Here is a 23,180-nt window from a genome sequence, read left to right as displayed (position 1 = left end):
TGCATGTAAAATGGCTAGAAATAGCATTTTAGCTTAGCGTAAGGCTGACAATTTACACAAGGTTTATTTCTATTTCTTCTGCTCCAAACTTACTACAAACTTCTCTGTCTGCTCGTATGAATGTAACACATCATAAGAAAGTGTTTCACTGCTGATCAAATGCACTTTGGATCGCATCATTTATATATATAAATGTTTTCCATCTGAAAGGACAAAATATTAAATTAAGTAAATGACAATAAAATGCAAAGTAATCTCTTCAGTAATCAAAATACTTTTTGAATGTAACTGCATTATAATTACCAATTATTTAAATTGTAACTGTATTGGAATACTGTTATTTATATTTTGTATTTTAAATACGTAATCCCATTACAAGTATTCAGTTACTCCCCAACCCTGTCAACAAAGAAGCGGTTTTGGTGTTAGTGTTATAATTTACGAATTACGAATAGAAACGAATAATTTACGAGGTCAACGGCTCTAAGTAGAACCTCTGAGTTGCCATCTGGTAATTATTTAATTCCAACATGACATGAACGCACCTTTTTCTGATTCGGGACTTACTTTTCTACATTCGTTGACCGTTGCGCGTTCTCTGCTAAATAGTCTCTGGTTGTGGGTAATGTTTTTCCTATCTTTTCTCTCTCCTGACCCACAGTTTTTTTTTCTTTTTTTTTTTTAGTTGTTGCTTTTTTTGTGTGTGTGTTGTTTTTTTTTTTTTTAGACATTGTAAAATAAATACATACATAAATAAAACATTTTCAACTAATCACATAAAAACATAACAGCAAATATATAAATAACCTACGACCCCCATTTTCTTTCCAGGACCTTTATTTTGAAATTCACACATTCTCAGATCAAATGCGCATTCGAATGGTCGGGCCTTTTTAAGGCTTTCTAAAGTTAGAATTAAACCCGTTGGGGCAAAGCAAAACATGGGCCTGTAGTTACATAGAACGTTAAACATTTCCGAATGATCTGTGAATCCATCCTCACGTTGATTTAGGCTCATAGCAGAGCGCAGCTCGTCGGATTCTCGGCCATTGCGGAGGGATTGTTATGACATTCTCTTTGTCTCACGCTGCACAAACCTGAGAGCATATTTCGTCCCGAAAGAGGCTCTTTCAGCGTTCCGTGCACAACTAGTTATTTTTAACGACCTAATTCTTTTTCGTTCCCACCGACCTGAGCAAGGCATTTAAACATGTCGTTGCACGGCAAACGAAAAGAGATTTACAAGTACGAGGCGCCATGGACCGTTTATGCCATGAACTGGAGCGTCCGACCCGATAAACGCTTTCGGCTTGCGCTCGGCAGCTTCGTCGAAGAATATAACAACAAGGTAAACATGATTAGTATTATTATTTTTTTACATTAAGAGATCCCAGATAGTTCGTATGTACTAAGTTGTTGGTCCTTTTTATCACTCAGACATGTTAGTTACGGATGAACGTGATCGAAGCAATCACATTGGTTAAATGTGACAAAAGTCATTCAGATATGCTCATATTGCTCAAAATGAATGCACCAATAGTGAATGTATTGAGAGTGGTTGTGCTGATAGGCAGCCAAGGATGAGCATACATTCACAGATATTTATGTGTATGTAAAAGCATGAACGTATTATTGACATAAATTAGGGTGTTTGTTTGCACTTTAAAATTACCTGTAAATTATTTTTATGTCATTTATAAAATCGTTGTTTCCTGTAATCTTTGTGTGGTCCTAGTGTGACAGCTGTTAGAATGTCAAGTGGCATCAATCCAGGATTCTTGGTGGATTCGGTCTGTGTGGAATGGACAATATTAAAATGACTGTTTGTTTTGTGATGTCCAGGTCCAGCTGGTTGGTCTTGAGGAGGAGAGCTCTGAGTTTGTATGCAGGAACACCTTCGATCACCCGTACCCCACCACCAAGATCATGTGGATCCCTGACACCAAGGGTGTCTATCCAGACCTGCTGGCCACCAGTGGAGATTACCTACGCATATGGAGGGTATGGCGAGGAGAGAACCATAAATTCACAGTTTTTGTGACACTTCAGATTGTATTAATGTTTGACTTATCTTAAGACAATGACTTGCCCTATGATTTAAAGTAAAAATGAAATGGGGTTCACAACCTATTTTATAAAAAAATGTTAGTGCTTTGATTTTCCAAATAAAATTGAATTTTCTGTGAGGCAAAAAGGGTAGAACTTAGTTGAAACCATCCAGAATTCATTAGATCATGAAAGTGATCTTTATATGACAGCTGGGTGAATGGGAGGGATTGAAAAGATAAGATGACTTGTTGTTGATGTCAACTGAAAAGGAAAGTTGTGCCATTTATGACATTTTAATTAAAGTTTCCGAAGACAAACATGTATTATCTTTGGAATAGAGCTGTCGCAATTATGAAATATGGCTAACGATTACTTGTCAAACAAACAATTTCAATAGTTTTTTGGTCAACTTTAGTTTTGGTCAATTTCACATTTCTACTGTTGTTTTTGAAACTCGTATATCTTATATTTTTTTCCTAAAAAAATCAAATATACAATTAGTAAATATTTATATTAGGTATATTATGAAATAGTAAAATATTTCTGTCCTAATTTCTTCACTTTCGCATGTTATTTTAATGCTCTTTGATTAAACCCACAAGCCCTAATTTCTCATGAATTAAAACTCAACACTGCATGTCATTAACACTGCATATTTGAACCCTCTATGTAATACCAGGAACATCTGCCATTACACAATCATTTAAAGTGAAGGCAGAGCGCTTTGCATTCAATATCAAAGAAAATATATTTGTTTATATTTTCGTGGGAGTTTGACATGAGCCTCTGACAGCCCATGCACCAGAGCACTTGAGAATCGCTTCACTCACTCTCGGCATCTACGATGCAGTTCAGTGACACTCAGAGTTGAACCGAATCACACAATTTATGTTTTTGCTTAAAATGACTTTATTTGGCCATTAAAATGTGATTTGGAATTTTATTGGAACTGTGGTTAGATAAGATAACCGCAATCAGATGATAATTTAATAATCGTGACCGGCCTTCTTTGGAATTATGTGCACGCATTCACAAGAAGATCGTTTAAGGGGTATAAAGAAAGTAAATGGGACCATGATGGATTTCATGTTGAATTAAATATAATTAGGAACCAAGGCAACCCAATAAACATGTATGCTTGGATGAATTGTATTTATCTTGTCAGGTGAATGATACAGAGACCCGTCTAGAATGCCTCCTGAATAATAACAAGAACTCAGATTTCTGCGCACCTCTGACCTCTTTTGACTGGAATGAAGTGGACCCCAACCTTCTGGGTAAAATAATACATAGTCTGCCTGTGCATGTTTGTGTGTAAGAAAAATGCTTGATGCATTTTTAAACATTTGTATTTTTGTCCCTAAATAGGTAAATATTTGTTTGTACAATTAAATGCATTTAAAGTTCCACATGACCGCCAGACTTATAATGTTATGTGTTTTCTGATTTTAAAGGCACCTCCAGTATTGACACCACCTGCACAATCTGGGGTTTAGAGACAGGACAGGTTCTGGGAAGAGTCAATCTGGTGTCAGGCCACGTCAAAACGCAGCTAATTGCTCATGACAAAGAGGTGAGATTTTTTTTTTTTTCCTAGTCCAATATTTGATTGACTGTTCGATCACTCATTTCTAAGCACATGCATTAGTGTGTGTGTGTGTGTGTGTGTGTGTGTGTGTGTGTGTGTGTGTATATATGTATATAACTCATCAAAAAAGAAACGTCATCTCACTTTCAAGTGTTTTTATTTTCAGCAAACTTAACATGTGTAAATCTTTTTATGAACATAAAAAGATTCAACAACTAAGATATAAACTGATCAAGTTTCACAGTCATGTGACTAACCGAAATGGAATAATGTGTCCCTGAACAAAGGTGGGGGGTCAAAAGTAACAGTCAGTATCTGGTGTGGCCACCAGCTGCATTAAATACTGCAGTGCAACTCCTCCTCATGGAATGCACCAGAATTGTCAGTCCTTGCTGTGAGAGGTTACCCCACACTTCCACCAAGGTACTTGCAAGTTCCCAGTCATTTCTGTGGGGAATGGCCCTAGCCCTCACCCTCTGATCCAACAGGTCCCAGACGTGCTCAATGGGATTGAGATTCGGGCTCTTCACTGGCCATGTCAAAACACTGACATTGCTGTCTTAAAGGAAATCACGTACCAAACGAGCAGTATGGCTGGTGGCATTTTCATGCTGGAGGGTCATGTCAGGATGAGCTTGCAATAAGGGTACAACATGAGGGAGGAGGATGCCTTACTTGTAACGCACAGCATTGTCGTGTCTGGTCATGGCAAAGGTAGGTTTGTGCCCATAGGCGACGTTGTTTCTGGTGAGGTCTGGTAAGGACCTGCCTTACAAAAGGCCTATAAGCCCTCAGTCCAGCCTCTCTTAGACTATTGGGGACAGTGTGAGCACTGGTGGAGGGATTGTGTCCCGCAGGTGTGATATTTGGATGTACTGATCCTGTGCAGGTGTTGCTACACGAGGTCTGCCACTACGAGGATGATCAGATGTCCATCCTGTCTCCCTGTAGCGCAGTCTTAGGCGTCTCACAGTACAGACATTGCAATTTATTGCCCTGGTCACATCTGCAGTCCTCATGCAGCATGCCTAAGGCACGTTCACGCAGATGAGCAGGGCATCTTTCTTTTGGTGTTTTTTCAGTCAGTAGAAAGGTCTCTTTAGTGTCCTAAGTTTTTATAACTGACATTTATTACCTGCCGTCTGTAAGCTGTTAGTGTCTTAACGACCGTTCCACTTGTGCATGTTCATTAATTGTTTATGGTTCATTGAACAAGCATGGAAAACATTGTTTAAACCCTTTACATCTGTAAAGTTATTTGGATTTTTACAAAATTATCTTTAAAATACAGTCTCCTGATAAAGGGACATTTTCTTTTTTTGCTGAGTGTGTATATACAGTGCATCCGGAAATTATTCACAGTGCTTCACTTTTTCCACATTTTGTTGTTACAGCCTTATTCCAAAGTGGATTAAAATCATTATTTTCCTCAAAATTCTACAAACAATATCCCATAATGACAAAGTGAAAGAAGTTTGTTTGAAATCTTTGCAAATTTGTTAAAAATGAAAAAAATCACACGTACATAAGTATTCACAGGCCATGACACTCAAAATTGAGCTCAGGTGCATCCTGTTTCCACTGATCATCCTTGAGATGTTTCTACAACTTGATTGGAGTCCAACTGTGGTAAATTCAGTTGATTGGTAAATGATTTTGAAAGGCACACACCTGTCTATATAAGGTCCCACAGTTAACAGTGCATGTCAGAGCACAAACGAAGCCATGAAGTCCAAGGAATTGTCTGTAGACCTCCGAGACAGGATTGTATCGAGGCACAGATCTGGGGAAGGGTACAGAAAGATCTCTGCAGCATTGATGGTCCCAATGAGCACAGTGGCCTCCATCATCCGTAAATGGAAGAAGTTTGGAACCACCAGGACTCTTCCTAGAGCTGGCGGCGTGGCCAAACTGAGCAATCGGGGGAGAAGGGCCCCGTCAGGGATGTGACCAAGAACCCGATGGTCACTCTGACAGAGCTCCACCGTTTCTCTGTGGAGAGAGGAGAAACTTCCAGAAGAACAACCATCTCTGCAGCACTACCAATCAGGCCTGTATGGTAGAGTGGCCAGATGGAAGCCAATCCTCAGTAAAAGGCACATGACAGCCTGCCCTGAGTTTGCCAAAATGCACCTGAAGGACTCTCAGACCATGAGAAACAAAATTCTCTGGTATGATGAAACATAGATCTGAATGGCAAGCGTCATATCTGGAGGAAACCAGGCGCCTCTCGTCACCTGGCCAATACCATTCCTACAGTGAAGCATGGTGGTGGCAGCATCATGCTGTGGGGATGTTTTTCAGTGGCAGGAACCGGGATACTAGTCAGGATCGAGGGAAAGATGAATGCAGCAATGTACAGAGACATCCTTGATGAAAACCTGCTCTGGACCTCAGACTGGGGCGAAGGTTCATCTTCCAACAGGACAACGACCCTAAGCACACAGCCAAGATAACAAAGGAGTGGCTACGGGACAACTCTGTGAATGTCCTTGAGTGGCCCAGCCAGAGCCCAGACTTGAACCCAATTGAACATCTCTGGAGAGATCTGAAAATGGCTGTCCTTATGGAACTTGAGATGTACTGCAAAGAAGAATGGGAGAAACTGCCCAAAAATAGGTGTGCCAAGCTTGTTGCATCATACACAAAAATACTTAAGGCTGTAATTTGTGCCAAATGTGCTTCAACAAAGTATTGAGCGAAGGCTGTGAATACTTTTGTACATGTGATTTTTTTTTTTTTTTTTTTTTAATACATTTGCAAAGATTTCAAACAAACTTCTTTCACATTGTCATTATGGGGTATTGTTTGTAGAATTTTGAGGAAATAATGATTTTAGTAAATTTTGGTATAAGGCTGTAACAACAAAATGTGGAAAAAGTGAAGCGCTGTGAATACTTTCCGGATGCAGTGTGTGTGTGTGTGTGTGTGTGTGTGTGTGTATATAGAGACACCACAATATATATATTGTAGCCTTGAGATGCTACAGTAGCATCTGTCAATGTACACCTGTGTCAGACGTGTCCTTAAACAACACCTCATAATAGATCTCGAACTGATTGACAAATTCACTTGTGAAATGGATTGCTGTGAACTGTATGCCAATGATTCACTTCTGTTCAATAATATGGTAATAAACAATACATTGTATTCTAAAGCCGCTTTTTGTATTGTCTTATCAATGTTTAACACTTCTGCCTCAAGAATGTAATGCATTTTAATTTTCTGAATATATTTATATATTCTATATATATTTATATATATTATTTCTTCATTGTATATTTAATTATTGTTATTTGAGGGGCTTTCTCAGTAAATATTTGTATATGCGCTTAATTCCAATTTAATTAACTTGGACACCATGTAATTCGATTAAAAATTAATCGATTGACAGCCCATATATAATTTTTTTTTATTATTATAAAAAGTTGTTTGTAAAAATTAGTTAATGCACTATGAACTAACAATGAACAATTGTATTTCTTTAGTTACTAACATTGACAGATTAATAAATGCTGAAATAATATATTGTTTATTGTAAGTTCATAATAGCTAATGCATTATCTAATGTTAATGAAAGGTGCACTTAGCAATTTTCCTTCCAAAATATAAAGATAGAAATGCACTAAAATATCACCTTTTCAAGTAAGATTAAACGTTTCACCAAAGTCTAAGTAGGAGGTTGACTTATTTAAATAATTAGTCCCCATAGGTTGAGTATTCATTCATATTTTCATTCATTTCATATTTCTATATTCATAATATTACAGTTTAAATATTCATCTCATAACATTATTTATGCATTTGCAAATAATGTGTAAGTGCATTTATTCCTACTCTGTGAAAATACAGCTAATTGCAACTTCAGATGCAGCTTCTGTGCCATCTTTATTGTGTTAAGATGGCTTTATTCCCCACAGGGTTTAGTATTCCGGTAGACTGTAACTATCTGCTTTGTTACATCAATCATGAAAATGCATTCATGATTTGCATCCGAGCGTCAATTCTTTGAACTCCGCGGAAAGAGTTATAGTTGAGACTTTGCGTGCTTCAGTGGTAATTAAAATGTGCCACCCATAAGCTAAAAATTCTTGATTTCTATCACAAGTCCAATCTAGGCTTGTTTTGTACATCAAATAATAGCACTAAGAGGTCCTTTCTCCATTTATCACTGACAAGGAAGCGTCAAAATCAAAGAGGAGTGATTTGTACATTTATATTCACCCATTGCTATATTGAAAGCACTATAACTACACATTATGATGTTTTTCCTTATGAATTTTATGCTTTTTGAAAATTTGGATTATGTAGGGTGTGTTATGTATTTATGTATGTGTACAGTTGAAGTCAGAAGTTTACATACACTTCAGTTGAAGTCATTACAACTTTTTTTAACAACTCCACGGATTTAATATTAACAAACTGTTGTTATAAGTAATTTTTCCAACAATTGTTTACAAACAGATTGTTTAAATTTTAATTGACTATCATAATTCCAGTGGGTCAGAAGTTTACATAAACTTAAGTTAACTGTGCCTTTTAAGCAGCTTGGAAAATTCAAGAAATGTATGTAAATCCTTTAGCCAATCAGTCAATTAGCTTCTAATAGGAGGTGTACCTGTGGATCACCCCACTCAGGAAGGAGACACATTCTGTCTCCTAGAGATGAATGTAGTTTGGTGCGAAAAGTGCAAATCAATCCCAGAACAACAGCAAAGGACCTTGAGAAGAAGCTGGAGGAAACGGGTTGACAAGTATCTATATCCACCATAAAACAAGTCCTATATCGACAGAACCTGAAAGGCTGCTCAGCAAGGATGGAACCAATGCTCCAAATCTTCCATAAAAAAGCCAGACTACAGTTTGCAAGTGCACATGGGGACAAAGATCTTACTTTTGGGGAAATGTCCTCTGGTCTGATGAAACAAAAATGTAACATTTTGGCCATAATGACCATCATTATTATGGCCAACAGCAATGTTTGGCTTGCAAGCCAAAGAACATCATCCCAACCGTGAAGCATGGGGGTGGCAGCATCATGTTGTGGGGGTGCTTTGCTACAGGAGGGACTGGTGCACTTCACAAAATAGATAGCATCATGAGGAAGGAAAATGATTTGGATATATTGAAGCATACATCTCAAGACATCAGCCAGGAAGTTAAACCTTAGTCGCAAATGGGTCTTCCATATGGACAATGACCCCAAGCATACCAAGTTGTGGCAAAATGGCTTAAGGACAACAAAGTCAAGGTATTGGAGTGGCCATCACAAAGCCGTGACCTCAATATAATAGAAGATTTGTGGGCCGAACTGGAAAAAGCGTATGCAAGCAAGGAGGCATGCAAATCTGAATCAGTTACACCAATTCTGTTTGGAGGAATGGGCCAAAATTCCAGCAAATTATTTTGAGAAGCTTGTGGAAGGCTACCCAAAATGTTTGACCCAAGTTAAACAATTTAAAGGCAATGCTTCCAAATACTAACAAATTGTATGTAAACTTCTGACCCACTTGGAATGTGATGAAAGATATAAAAGCTGAAATAATTCACTATACTATTATTCAGACATTTCACATTCTTAAAATAATGTAGTGATCCTAACGGACCTAAGACAAGGAATGTTTTTCTACAATTAAATGTCTGGAAATGTATTTGGTTAAGGTGTATGTAAACTTCTGACTTCAACTATATATGATTATGTATGTGTATATCTTGAGCGTTTCTATTGGCTTTCAGGTGTATGACATCGCATTCAGCCGTGCGGGTGGTGGACGGGATATGTTTGCGTCTGTGGGAGCAGACGGTTCTGTGCGCATGTTTGATCTACGACACTTGGAGCACAGCACCATCATCTATGAGGACCCACAACATCACCCGCTGCTGCGCCTCTGCTGGAACAAACAAGACCCCAACTACTTGGCTACCATGGCCATGGACGGCATGGAGGTCTTTCTTTTAATCACTTTCACCCTGTTAGCTTTGTCTAATTGTAGTCTATATTTCCTCTCTCCTCCTGTCCCTAACGTTCGTTGCCATCTTTTGTCAGGTGGTGATTCTGGATGTGCGTGTGCCATGCACACCAGTGGCTCGGCTCAATAATCATCGTGCTTGTGTAAATGGCATCGCATGGGCACCCCACTCCTCCTGCCACATATGTACAGCAGGTTAGAAACCAGCCCAGCCACATGCACTCACACATCGTAATGCTATTCTCAACTGCTGCTCGTACAGTATTGAAGGAGTTCCCATCTATGTTGGGCACTTATTTGGTCCAAGTTATCAATTTCAAAAACGGAAAATTCGTATAAAATGTTTGTTTTATAATGAGATAAATTAATATGTTGGCACAATTATATTTTAGTCTACAAAACTAATTTCAAACATTTAAGCATATGCCTTCAGATCAAAAGATTTTTAAGATCATGTGAAACATTCCAGTCAAGCGTTCCAGTCATAATGTATATTTACAATAATTTAGCTGCCGAGAACAAATTAAGCATTATCGTAGTGGTTTTATTGCACTTTTATTTGGTCATTACGTTTTCTGAAGATCATGCCACTTAAATAGTTTCACAATTGTTCATTGTCTTGTATTCTCGTATGCAAAAATGGTTTCTGTGTTGCTATTACGATAGCTTCTCAATCCGGAAAAGAAGGTATGAGCTGAAATATGTGCCACCAGAAACTGAATTTGAACCATTTATATTTGAATTTGAATGGCTAAACTTGAATAATTGCATTGAAAAACTGAATTTGAATCACATAATTTGAAATTGTATTGTTTAATTAAAATTGAATTTATTCAAAAACTGAATCTGAATTGTATCATTTGAAATTGAATTTATTTGTTTGGAACTGAAGTCCAATAAAATTTGATCCTCACTGAAAATTAAACTCTCTATATATCTTCACATTCACTTCTCACAATTCAGATTCAGTTCTCAAATTCAATTTCAAGTTACTGAGACAGACATCCGGGTAGTTGGAGGATGAAGGAAGAGCAATCGAGCGCAGATCGATAGATAGCGTTCATTGGCGCACAGGACTCCTCTTGGGCCAATCAGCACCAATGTTTTGGAGCACAGTACGTTACCCGCCATGAAACTATGGAATTACGATTGTGTCAATAATAATGAATGTAACTTTTTCAGAAACTATCAAAAATATTCCATTACAAAAGAAGAAAAACACAATTAAAATGAAAAAAAATGAACTCAGTCGCACGAATTTAACAGGCTCTTCAAATATGCTTCATTTTTTGTTAATGTTTTTCAAAGATTCGTTTTCGCAAATCGTGGATTCTGAATACATTGCCACAGATTTAAGCTACGCTTCACAGTTTTTCGTTTGCTATTTTGAGACAAACCTCTCATGGGGGTGGGCTTAACGGTGATCTACTCTGATTGGATAGTGAGCTTTTGATGGACAGGTGCTCTCTGACCCGGATGTACAGACGTCACTCAGTGGCTCGCATATTGGAAAGCTCTGCGGTGATTTGTAGTTATGCAATACGTCGTGCTTTGTTGTATTACTTACTAACAATATGTAAATAATATTTGACCTATAATTATATAATTTAATATTATATGAGACCTTCGATCGTCTAATAATCGTCTTCGATCAGTCTGTAAAGATGAGCTCTCAGGAGAGACACGGAGCGGCATCATCTTCCTCCTCTTGTTTTTTATTATTTATTTATTTTTTTTAATTTATTATTTTTAATGCAAAGAACAGGAACATACAAAAGAGAAAGCATACGTACATCACATAATATCAACCAAAACAATAAAGAACACAAAAATAAATAGAAAAAAAAATATATAATAATAAAAATAATTCTTATTAGTAGATACTGAAATCAAATTTAGATAATTTTCTATTTCTTTTAAGAAGACAGAGAAGATAGGTTTACAGTTTAAAAATTTGCATTTGTGAATATAGAATTTGCTTAGGAAAATAATTAAATTAATAACAAAACAGACATTTTCGTTTGTGGGGTCTGAATCAAAATACCCAAATATAATGTTTCTCATATGTATTGAGAAGCCTGGCAAAATCTTACACTTGATAAAAACATCAATATCATTCCAGAGATTCTGAGTGTAATGACACGACCAAAATAAATGAACCACTGTTTCATCAGAATTCACACAAAAAGAGCATGTTAGCTCAATGTCAGATTTAAATCTTTGTATAAATTTCTTAACAGGATAGAACCTGTGTATCAACTTAAAGGAAATTTCTTTCACTTTATTTGTGAGAATGAATTTCTGCTGTAAAGACCAGATTTTTTTCCAATTAAGGTTACCAAACAAATTATTCCAAAAGGAAATAACAGGTGGAACAGAAATCAAATCCTTAAGAAATAAAGATCTTATAGTTTTTAGCTTTCGACTCTGAAGAACAGATTTGACCAACAGAAGTATCACAAGGTTTAGGAAAGGATGCAGTAGATACTGGGGTGAAGTAATTACGGTTTTTAAAAAGCATACATAAACCAGAGGGAATAGCACCCATTACTGTAGCAAATTCTTTTGGGGTTACTGGTATTTGGTATTCAGAAAGAAATTCTGAATATCTGAATAAAAGACCTTGCTTATTAAACAAATGCTCCACTCCTCCTCCTCTTGTCCTTCAAGGCAGCTTGAAGTAAGTTTGTGTTACTGAAGTAACCAATAACATCGATAAAAGTTTTATTCATGTAACGTTACAGTGTGCAACAGTTCTGGCTGTATTTTGCAAATTTATTGTTTAACCACTTCAGCTCTGCAGGATATTTTGAATTTTTTAGAGAATTAGGCATATCTGAATTTAAAAGAGCGTCCTGCCCACATACATTGGAGTAAATGGATAGAAATTGTCTAATTTTACAGAAAACACTCTAAATTTCAACACAGTGGTGGAATATTGCATTTATTTTATATTTATTCACAATGTTTTGATAAACACATATAAAAGATCATATTTTTATATATTTTTTAATAATTTTTTATTGTCATTCACAAGTTTGCAATGCACTGATGTCATGTCATGATGTTATGTAGTTTGATTGTTTGCTCTTTTGCACAGTTATTATATTCAAGGACGTGTCAATGTAGACAGTGCAGATATCAAACTGGTCTTTATTCTACAGCAAGGCAGAAATCTTGGTGCAGATGCTGCATCTGTACATAACAACCTTGAAATTCTTAACCAGTCGCTCGGGAATACCAGCACAAGGCAGGGTCAGCAGCAGTCCGTTCAGCAGTCGGGGCAGAGTTAAACAGTGGACCAAGATATGGCCAGGTTTCAGTTTTGCAGTCATGACAATGACAAAACAGCAACATTTTATTTAGCATGCATTTACAATACAACAATAAATTTGCAAAATAAAGCCAGAACTGTTGCACACTGTAACGTTACATGAATAAAACTTTTATCGATGTTATTGGTTACTTCAGTAACACGAACTTACTTCAAGCTGCCTTGAAGGACGAGGAGGAGGAAGATGATGCCGCTCCGTGTCTCTCCTGAGAGCTCATCTTTACAGACTGATCGAAGACGATTATTAGACGATCGAAGGTCTCATATAATATTAAATTATATAATTATAGGTCAAATATTATTTACATATTGTTAGTAAGTAATACAACAAAGCACGACGTATTGCATAACTACAAATCACCGCGAGAGCTTTCCAATATGCGAGCCACTGAGTGACGTCTGTACATCCGGGTCAGAGAGCACCTGTCCATCAAAAGCTCACTATAAGCCCACCCCCATGAGAGGTTTGTCTCAAAACAGCAAACGAAAAACTGCGAAGCGTAAGCAAAATCTGTGGCAATGTATTCAGAATCCACGATTTGCGAAAACGAATCTTTGAAAAACATTAACAAAAAATGAAGCATATTTGAAGAGCCTGTTAAATTCGTGCGACTGAGTTCATTTTTTTTTTTCATTTTAATTGTGTTTTTCTTCTTTTGTAATGGAATATTTTTGATAGTTTCTGAAAAAGTTACGTTCAGTTTTATAAAGTTACGTTCAGTTTTATAAAGTTACATTCATTATTATTGACACAATCGTAATTCCATAGTTTCATGGCGGGTAACGTACTGTGCTCCAAAACATTGGTGCTGATTGGCCCAAGAGGAGTCCTGTGCGCCAATGAACGCTATCTATCGATCTGCGCTCGATTGCTCTTCCTTCATCCTCCATCTACCCGGATGTCTGTCTCAGTAACTTGAAATTGAATTTGAGAACTGAATCTGAATTGTGAGAAGTGAATGTGAAGATATATAGAGAGTTTAATTTTCAGTGAGGATCAAATTTTATTGGACTTCAGTTCCAAACGAATAAATTCAATTTCAAATGATACAATTCAGATTCAGTTTTTGAATAAATTCAATTTTAATTAAACAATACAATTTCAAATTATGTGATTCAAATTCAGTTTTTCAATGCAATTATTCAAGTTTAGCCATTCAAATTCAAATATAAATGGTTCAAATTCAGTTTCTGGTGGCACATATTTCAGCCCATAAGAAGGTCACTACAATGATTAATAAAAGTCTCTCGTTACACGTAACAAAGTGAATTTGTGCTCTGCCTGCTGTCATCTGCTCCAAACAGAGCATGCAATGCTCTTGATGGTGTTTTCCGTGTATGAGTCAAGTATCTCTAAAAGGTATGAGCACTTAGTGTCTTATGTCAACACAAAGCCAGCTCCACACAATCACAAGTGCTCACATTTGAAGCATGCAGCACATGCAAACTATATTTTTATCTCTGTAAATTGCAGCTTTTGCAGTTTAATAATCTCACTAGGACATTATGTGATTTTAATTAGTGCGCTGAATGTTTGCGTAATGACATTCCTACTTCAGATGGTATAGGTTTTTGTTGTCTGAGAATTTTACAAGCATGAGTAAAAGAACATGAGCACGGTATTTGACCTGATTCTGATGCCAGTATCGGTATCGCAACAACATCCCTTGTAGAAATATTCTGTATATAGGTAAATATTTCTGTTTATCGCTATGTTTTATTATATTGGCGCATATACGTGAAAATTATGAAATATCATGCTGCTTTGTGATCATTTAGTGAAAACAAATTGTGTGGAAAACATGCAGTGAATATTTGTAACAAGGCTTGATTGTTTGCTGTGTTTAGTTCTTACACGTACACTCTTGTACATGAATGCAGACTGAAAAACAGATAAAAATGGACAGTGAAATAAATTAAATAAAAATTTGATTAACAGCTATGTAAATGCTTGCTGAAAAAACACTTTCTGAAAAGTAGGGCTGGCCCCTGATAGTCGACTAACCATTAGTCGATGAGAAGAGTCTTGGTCGACCAAGTTTTGATTGGTAGGTAGGTCGAGGAAAAAAAATAAACTCAGCAAGAAAACGATGAACACTGGTACTAGCGCTGGTTGGATGATAGATGGTACTATTGGATCATTTTCGTTAAGCAGGGTTAGGGTTAAGCTTGCACAATAAAGCAAGACACCTTGATTTCAAACTTTGAACTTTATTTTTTATTTAGCAATGTTACTTACGACATTCTCAGCCCTGGAACTCAAACCATTTTCTGACCCCCAAATAAATATATTTACGTAATTAAATTAATATCATAAACGTGTGACTTGGTTAACTAGGAAAACCTTTGGTCTGGGGCAGCATATGAGAGGGTTTTACTACTGAATGCTTTCCCAACTACATAATTTACCAGAAAACATGAAAGATAGATTTTTTCTCAATAAATCTTAAGTAAACGAATGAAGTCATCAATATTTCTCTGATTGGGCAGACTTTGGACTAAAAGTTCTAATGGATATTTTTGGTTGAAGCATTGACATGACATTCAGGATAGATCACAGGTATGTGCTTCTGTATTACATTCTAAAACACAAATGTTGCCTTTTGATTTTGCATGCTTTGATGTGGTGTACTGACACAAATAAAGAAATTACTTTCAGTGTAGCATCAGTTGTAAATCAGTGGAGTAATATCGAAGCTGAAGACCTGGACTGGAGTATGTGCTTTCTAATGTAAAGATTAAATACGAATGTTAATATGATTAGCATACATACCTTCTTGATCAATTCTTTCAGGTTGTTGATCTTTCATTTCTTTCTCCTTTTTTCTACTTCACTTCAACACCATAGTCATGTTTATCTACGTACTACATTATATCCAAAACAGAAAATGTAATAATAAATTATAATTTACCAGTACTAGGCTACTAGAAGAGGGGGCACCTTGGCTGATCGGGGGCCCTATGCAACTTGGGTAGTTTATGTATTGGGAGGACCGGCACAGCATTAACGAATCAGTCTGAATCAAAATGGTTCTTAAAAATCTCTATCCAGAAACACAAATGACTGGAAAAGTCATTGAATTTCATTAGTCATAAGGGTGGGAACCTTATAATATGCATAATTATAAGACTGTGGCAGCAGTGACAGTGCTGTTTCATACAAGTCTTCTTTACCTGGCCCCCCTCTCTTTTAACTCCCACTGTAGCGGACGATCACCAGGCTCTGATCTGGGACATTCAGCAGATGCCACGGGCCATCGAGGACCCCATCCTGGCCTACACAGCTGAGGGTGAGATCAACAATGTGCAGTGGGCCTCCACTCAGCCCGACTGGATCGCCATTTGCTACAACAACTGTCTGGAGATCCTGCGGGTGTAGTTCTGATGCTGAAAGCGCCCCTGTGCTTCCTGTGTGCCGAGCTCAGGGCTGATCGCTAAAGAAGTTCTTGACGAGCAGCAGAGACTTTTTTTTCTAAAGTTCCTAAAGTCTATAGGTTTCAACAGGAAGAGGACATGACTGGGCCTACGGGAACAATAGTCTGAACAATGTGTGTGAATCTTTTGTCCTAGAGAATGAGGCAGTGTGAATGAGTATCTATATTTCTGCAAAATATATCTAAATTGTCTGTTTTCCTACCTGCTGATGCCCCTGCTGATGCCCCCCCTGCAGATTATTAGATCTCTAAATTTCATCAAGCATAAATATATTTCCATTTTTCTTCATGTCAGGAAGGTGCCATTGTGAAAAAATGTATGATGATATATAAGCACTGCAAAACCTTAATAATTTGCTCCTCAGATACTGACTATTAGCAGTTAAGAAAATAACTTTGAGAAAATGTCTAAATAATTTGAAGATATATTACTGCTCACTAACTGTGAGAAGAGCCCCTCTTATATTTCCCCATGTTATTTTTTTTTAAAAAGTTTGTTCCCTTTCAGCATGCTTGTGCTTAAAGTGAAATGTGTACTGTATACATGTATAAATATAATGTACAAGGTAGGACAAAATTGTCACTTTTCCAGAATCATTTTGCATTGCAAGTCATTTGGTCTGTCCATAAATTGTTCTGTTATGCAATTATGATGTAGTAGTAATGCCACTATTTTTGGTCAAGACTGAAATCAAGAGCAAATTTGAGAGGCTGTGTGAGGTACACATCCTCAACTCACACTCTTAGATGGAGTGTTTATATAAGTAGTACAGTGTGTGTGTGTCCAGCCATAATGTTTTTCTATTAATAAACTCTTGTTCTTTCATAAAGCTTTCAGTGAGAATTTATTTTGAAGCGTCATGGAAAGGCCATACAAACTAGACCAGGAACATTGATGTCTTTAAGGAATATTTCACCCAAACATTTTAATTTGAAAAAAGATTTGCCAAACAACAGTCATCTTAAAAGTAATCCAGAAGACTCCAGTGGTTAAATCCTTATCTTCATTATCTTCAGAAGTGATTAAAAGTATGGGTGAGAAACAGATCAATGTTTAAGTCCTTTTGAACTATAAATTTTCACTTCCAAATTCTTCAGTTTTTTTTTCCCCCCCCATGCATATCACCTACTGGTCGGGGCTGATCAAAGGTGGAGATGTATAGTACTGAAGGACTTAAATATTGATCTCACCAACACAACAATGCCACTTGATGCATTTAAACCACTGGAGTCTTATGGGTTGTGTTTATACTGCCTTTATGTGCTTTTTGGAGATTCAAAGTTCTGGCCACCATTCACTTACATTGTGTGGACCTATAGAGCGGAAATATTCAAAAAATCTTTTTTTGTGTTCTGCAGAAAAAAAAACGTCATACACATCTGGAATATCATGAGGGTGAGTAACTGATCAGAGTATTGTTATTTTTTTTGGAGAACTATTCCTTTAAACACATGTATATGGAATCTGCAGGGAAAATGTATGTGATTCCGGAATGGATTTAAAAAATTTCAAATATTTAACGTGGACCGTGTGAGCCTTTCTGTTACTTAAGAAAACAAATCTGTACAACATTGATACTCAAATAACATTTAATCTAAAAAAAAAAAAAAAAGATTTATAATAATAATAATTGTTCTTTTGGAAACCTTAACAGTCTTATAAAGGTTTCCAATGATTTTACACACATTCATCTGCTTACATTGCACAGATGAAAATGAACTTTACACTGATTTCATCTCAACAAGTGATTTACAAAAGCAGTCCTTGTCTTTCTGCAATAAAAACATCAATAATTCAAGAGAATACCCTTTCGAGGATCTTGACTCCTTTGTCTTTCAAATACAGTGATCAAATTCTCTCTCACACACACACACACACACACACACACACACCTTACTGATCAGTTCACAAAGAGGTTAAAATAACCACTTTAACAGAGAAATATCTATTCATGACCCCTGAATGTATGTTCATTAGGTTACCATTAATCCAAACAGACATGTAAATTTGTTTGTGCCAGTCATTTAGTCATCTGATGTAGTATTACCAAAGATTTGGGTCAAATATCTAACCTGACATAAAAATATATAGTAAGTATATAATTCAAAAATCTATACATTGAAAAGGAAAAGTTGTATCAGTAAAAACTATAAATATAATTAAACAGCTCAGACATATGTTTCTATCTGTCTCCAAATTATTTGTGAAATGTCTTGTGAATTTTTGGCGACAAATGAAATTATGAGGTTTACTACGTAAAGACAACTAAAACAAATCTCAAACCTGACATATCTCACATCTTAAAATCTCAAACCTGACTTCCAGATAATAATTTACAATGATCATTGCAGAACATGATGGTGGAGGGTGACACTCAGAACATATATCATAATGCAGTTACATCTCTCTTTAACCTAAGGATCTTGTCTTTTTTTTGTCCACTGTACTTCTGTTCATATTCAGTCATTCAAAAGCCAAGTTTTGTTGCATCAGAGGGAAATTCCTGCTCTTAATGAGAAGAGATATGAAACAAAATACCACAGAGATACAGAGAAATGTACAACAACCATTATGGATTCATTTAAACAATTGAACTCCCAAATGTTGCCAAGTCAACACAAGTATCATAAATATATTTTTTTTCAGTTCGAGCAAGCATAGTTCTTTTCAAGTGCAATACTGAGCTGTCTGAAAAATGGAAACCATGAAAATGTGGTTTTAGGACAAAACAAAATACAGTAGAACATCCAGACCAAGTCTGTTTTTAGCCTCTAGCTGCCAGGTAAGACTGGATCAGACACGTGCCTCTGGATTTCTAGAGACTCTTTCAGCATGTTTGGACTCTCCAGACTGTCTGGGAGTGAGGGGTATCTTGAGCTTCTACACAGCAGTCCAGGAAGCTCTAGACGAGGCTCTTGAGGGGGACTTGGTCCTGTAGGTTCAGCCATCTCTGTCTCCGGGGACATGGACATGGTGTCATTTGAAGCTATTGTCAGATGTATCCCACTGGACAGAGAGTCCCGTGACTTGTATTTGAAGCTGTCCATGTCAGGACTCTATGCAATGTGGAAAAGAAAAGCTCAGATTCAATACAAACTTTAAAGGAAAGCATAAGACATGCAACAGTTGTGCTCACTGCAAAGTTGGTCTTGGAAGATGACTAGCCAGTTGCCACCTGATGATGTAAAAACACAGAGTATGTAATTTGTTAACAATCACAATATTACCAAAGTCCTTTTAAGGCAGGCCAGTTCACTCGACAGCCATCTTGGCACTGCCTCCATGCACCTAATGATGAATTTCCATGACGTTTCCATGACAGTTCTATTTTTTTGTGATTACTGGATAAAGGTTTTTAAAAATAGTTAAGAATCATGTCAAATTGTGAATCTGTTCGACCAATTCATTGAAAATTGCCAACTCAAAACAACAAATCGCTGGTAACATTTTCCAATAAGGTTCCATTTGTTAACATTAGTTAACAGCATTAGTTAACATGAACTAACAATGAACAATACTTATACATTTCAACAAAGTATAATTTTTTTTTATCAAAAGTTGTACATGTTAACATTAGCACTATAAAGTAACAATGAACAATTGTATTTTTATTAACAATCATTAACAATTATTAAAGCAGTAAAAAATATACTTTTAACTGTTAGTTCATCACAAGAATCAGGATAGTTCACCCAAAAATGAAAATTCTCTCATCATTTACTCACCCTCATGCCATCCCAGATGTTTATGACTTACTTTCTTCTGCTGAACACAAACAAAGATATTTAAAAGAATATTTCAGCTCTGTAGGTCCTGAGAAAGCAAGTGAATTGTGACCAAAATGTTGAAGCTCCAAAAGGACAAAGGCAGCATTCAAGTAAACCATAAGTCTCCATATACTTACACTAGCGGCCAAAAGTTTGGAATAATGTACAGATATAGCTCTTATGGAAAGATATTTGTACTTTTATTCACCAAAATGGTATTCAACTGATCACCATGTATAGTCAGGACATTAATAACATGAAAAAGTACTGTTACAATTTGAAAACAATTTCAGAACTTCAGAATCAAAGAATTCTCCATGTGCAGCAATGACAGATTTGCAGATCTTTGGCATTCCAGCTGTCAGTTTGTCCAGATACTCTGGTGAGATATCACCCCACACTTCCTGTAGCATTTTCCATAGATGTGGCTGTTTTGTCGGGCACTTCTCACACACCTTACAGTCTAGCTGATCCCACAAATGCTCAATTATCTGTTATCCATTGTTGGTGTTTCTTTGCCCACTATTTTTCAAAAGTGGCTTTTTCTTTCCAATTCTTCCCATAAGGCCTGCACTCCTGAGTCTTCTCTTTACTGCTGTACATGAAACTGGTGTTGAGTTGTTAGAATTAAATGTAGCTGTCAGCTGAGGACATGTGAGGCGTCTATTTCTCAAACTAGAGACTGATTAACTTATCATTTTCTTTAGTTGTACATCTGACCTTCCACATCTCTTTCTGTCCTTGTTAGAGCCATTTGAAGACTGTAGTGTACACCTTTGTATGAAATCTTTCAAGCATTGTATTGCCTTCATTCCTCAAAACAATGATTTACTGACGAGTTTCTAGAGAAAGCTGCTTCTTTTTTTTTGCCATTTTTGACCTAATATTGACCTTAAGACATGCCAGTCTATTGCATACTGTGGCAACTCAAAAACAAACACAGACAATGTTAAGCTCCATTTAACAAAAATTGTTTTCAATTGTCTTTGATATAATGGCAAGTGATTTTCTAGTACAACATTAACAATTTATCATGATTATTCAAGGATAAAGTGTTTGAGTAATGGCTGCTGGAAATGGGGTCTAGATTTGATCAAAAACGACTTTTCAAATAGTGATGGTGCTGTTTTTTACATCAGTAATGTCCTGACTATACTTTGTGATCAGTTGAATGCCTCTTTGGTGAATTTAAGTAACAATCTCCTTCAGAAACAGCAAAATCTGTACATTATTCCAAACCTTTGGTAAATACACATCTTTTAGATTGATAAAAGTGTGGGTGAGAAACACAGGGCTCCAGACTAATAAAATGACTTAGGAGCCAAATGACTGTTTTTAGTCACCAAATCACAGAATTGGCTCAATTGAGATTGCTCCTCAGAAACAAGATATACAGCTGATAACCCATTAAATGAAGGTTTAATGAACAGTATATAGAGTTGAGAAGATAAGTTTGCATTCCCTTTTGTCTTATAGATGTTCATGCCCCTTTCATAATTTATACAAATATATGTATTTTTTATATAGTACTGTTCTTCAGAATCTACATTACATATATTTACATAAATTATAATATACATATAGTAGTGTGTTGTCTTCTTGAGCATCAATAAATGTTTGCACCTTGTGTAATAGTTGATTGGAAGTCCATCAATTTTCTTAAGTGTCAAAAGCTTGATTTTATATATACACAGATCAGTCAAAACATTAAAACCACCTGCCTAATATTGTGTAGGTCCCCCCCTCGAGCCGCCAAATCAGCGCCAATCTGCATCTCAGAATAGCATTCTGGGAGATGACATTCTTCTCACCACAATTGTACAGAGCGCTTATCTGAGTTACCGTATACTTTGTCAGTTTGAACCAGTCTGTCCATTCTCTATTGACCTCTCTCATCAACAAGGCATTTCCATCCACAGAACTGCCACTCACTGGATGTTTTTTGTTTTTGGCACCATTCGGAGTAAATTCTAGAGAATGTTGTGCGTGAAAATCCCAGGAGATCAGCAGTTACAGAAAAATTCAAACCAGCCCATCTGACACCAAAAATCATGCCACGGTCCAAATCACTGAGATCACATTTTTCCCAATTCTGATGGCTGATGTGAACATTAACTGAAGCTCCCGTATATGCATGACTTTATGCAATGCACTACTGCCACATGATTGGCTGATTAGATAATCGCATGGATGATTGTTGGTGTCCACACAGGCTGGTTTGAGTATTTCTGTAAGTGTTGATCACCTGGGATTTTCATACACAACAGTCTCTAGAATTTCTCAGAATGTTGCCAAAAACAAAAAAACAACCAGTGAGTGGTAGTTCTGTGGATGGAAACATCTTGTTGATGAGATTTTAAATGATTGTCACAATACATTATTTTTGCATATACATTTCAGTTGCAGTCTGGAGCTCTGAAACATATATATAAGTTATTTTTTACTATCAATCTTCACTTTCACATTCTTCTTTTGTTTTTAAGATTCACATTCTTCATGCATAACACCACCTACTGGGCAGGGAAGAGAATTTATAGTGAACATGGACTTAAATATTGATCTGTTTCTCACCCACACCTATCATATCACTTCTGTAGACATGGATTAAACCACTGAAATTTTATGGATTATTTTGATGCAACTTTTCTGGATTTTTGTCATTCACTTGCATTGCATGGACCAACAGAGCTGAAATATTCTTCTAAAAATCTTTGTGTTCAGTAGAAGAAAGAAAGTCATACACATCTGGGATGCCATGAGGGTGAGTAACTGATAGAATTACAATTTTTGGGTGAACTATTCCTTTAATGCATTAACTAATGTAAACGAATGGAATCTTTTTGTAAAGTGTTAAAAAAATGGCTCGCAAATCGGACATCATGTCTTGCGAGCAGGTTGTATCCTACACAAGAGCAAAATCGAACTAATTAAATATTTTATAGATCAGCATAACAAGAAAAATCTATATTCATTATAGAAATGTACTTGTCATGACATTAATTTTCCTTGACCTTTTGATATATAAGAGGTCATTGTAC

General features: G+C 36.4%; 2 protein-coding genes across 4 annotated transcripts in view; one reads left to right on the top strand and one right to left on the bottom strand.

The window, feature by feature from the left end:
- The first annotated feature begins 846 nt into the window (after positions 1–846).
- On the top strand, positions 847–17,186 carry LOC127652559 (DDB1- and CUL4-associated factor 7). 2 transcript variants are annotated; one of them, XM_052138757.1, is made up of 7 exons: positions 847–1,348; positions 1,843–2,001; positions 3,215–3,326; positions 3,504–3,622; positions 9,374–9,583; positions 9,684–9,801; positions 16,147–17,186. In XM_052138757.1, exons 1-7 carry the CDS (start codon positions 1,211–1,213, stop codon positions 16,317–16,319), a joined length of 1,029 nt encoding a protein of 342 aa, XP_051994717.1. In that variant the 5' UTR covers positions 847–1,210; the 3' UTR covers positions 16,320–17,186. The 2 variants fall into 2 exon arrangements, with proteins under 2 accessions (XP_051994717.1, XP_051994716.1); XM_052138756.1 differs by having other exon boundaries at positions 16,144–17,186.
- Positions 17,187–18,045: 859 nt separating this feature from the next.
- LOC127652546 (potassium voltage-gated channel subfamily H member 6-like) overlaps positions 18,046–23,180 on the bottom strand; it is a 59,941-nt gene continuing 54,806 nt past the window's right edge. For both annotated transcript variants that reach the window (XM_052138728.1, XM_052138729.1), the window contains exon 16: positions 18,046–19,431. In XM_052138728.1, the coding sequence (XP_051994688.1) occupies positions 19,147–19,431 (285 nt within the window). In that variant the 3' untranslated portion in view covers positions 18,046–19,146. The remainder of the gene's footprint in view (positions 19,432–23,180) is intronic.

Source organism: Xyrauchen texanus, chromosome 12, assembly GCF_025860055.1.
Source record: "Xyrauchen texanus isolate HMW12.3.18 chromosome 12, RBS_HiC_50CHRs, whole genome shotgun sequence".
NCBI lineage: Eukaryota > Metazoa > Chordata > Actinopteri > Cypriniformes > Catostomidae > Xyrauchen > Xyrauchen texanus.
This window is presented reverse-complemented; position numbering and strand designations above follow the sequence as displayed.

Coding starts and splice junctions, on each gene's coding strand:
- LOC127652559 (XM_052138756.1), top strand. CDS start 1,211: ATGTCGTTGCACGGCAAACGAAAAGAGATTTACAAGTACGAGGCGCCA. Junction 1,349..1,842: donor TCGAAGAATATAACAACAAG/GTAAACATGATT, acceptor TGTGATGTCCAG/GTCCAGCTGGTTGGTCTTGA. Junction 2,002..3,214: donor ATTACCTACGCATATGGAGG/GTATGGCGAGGA, acceptor TTATCTTGTCAG/GTGAATGATACAGAGACCCG.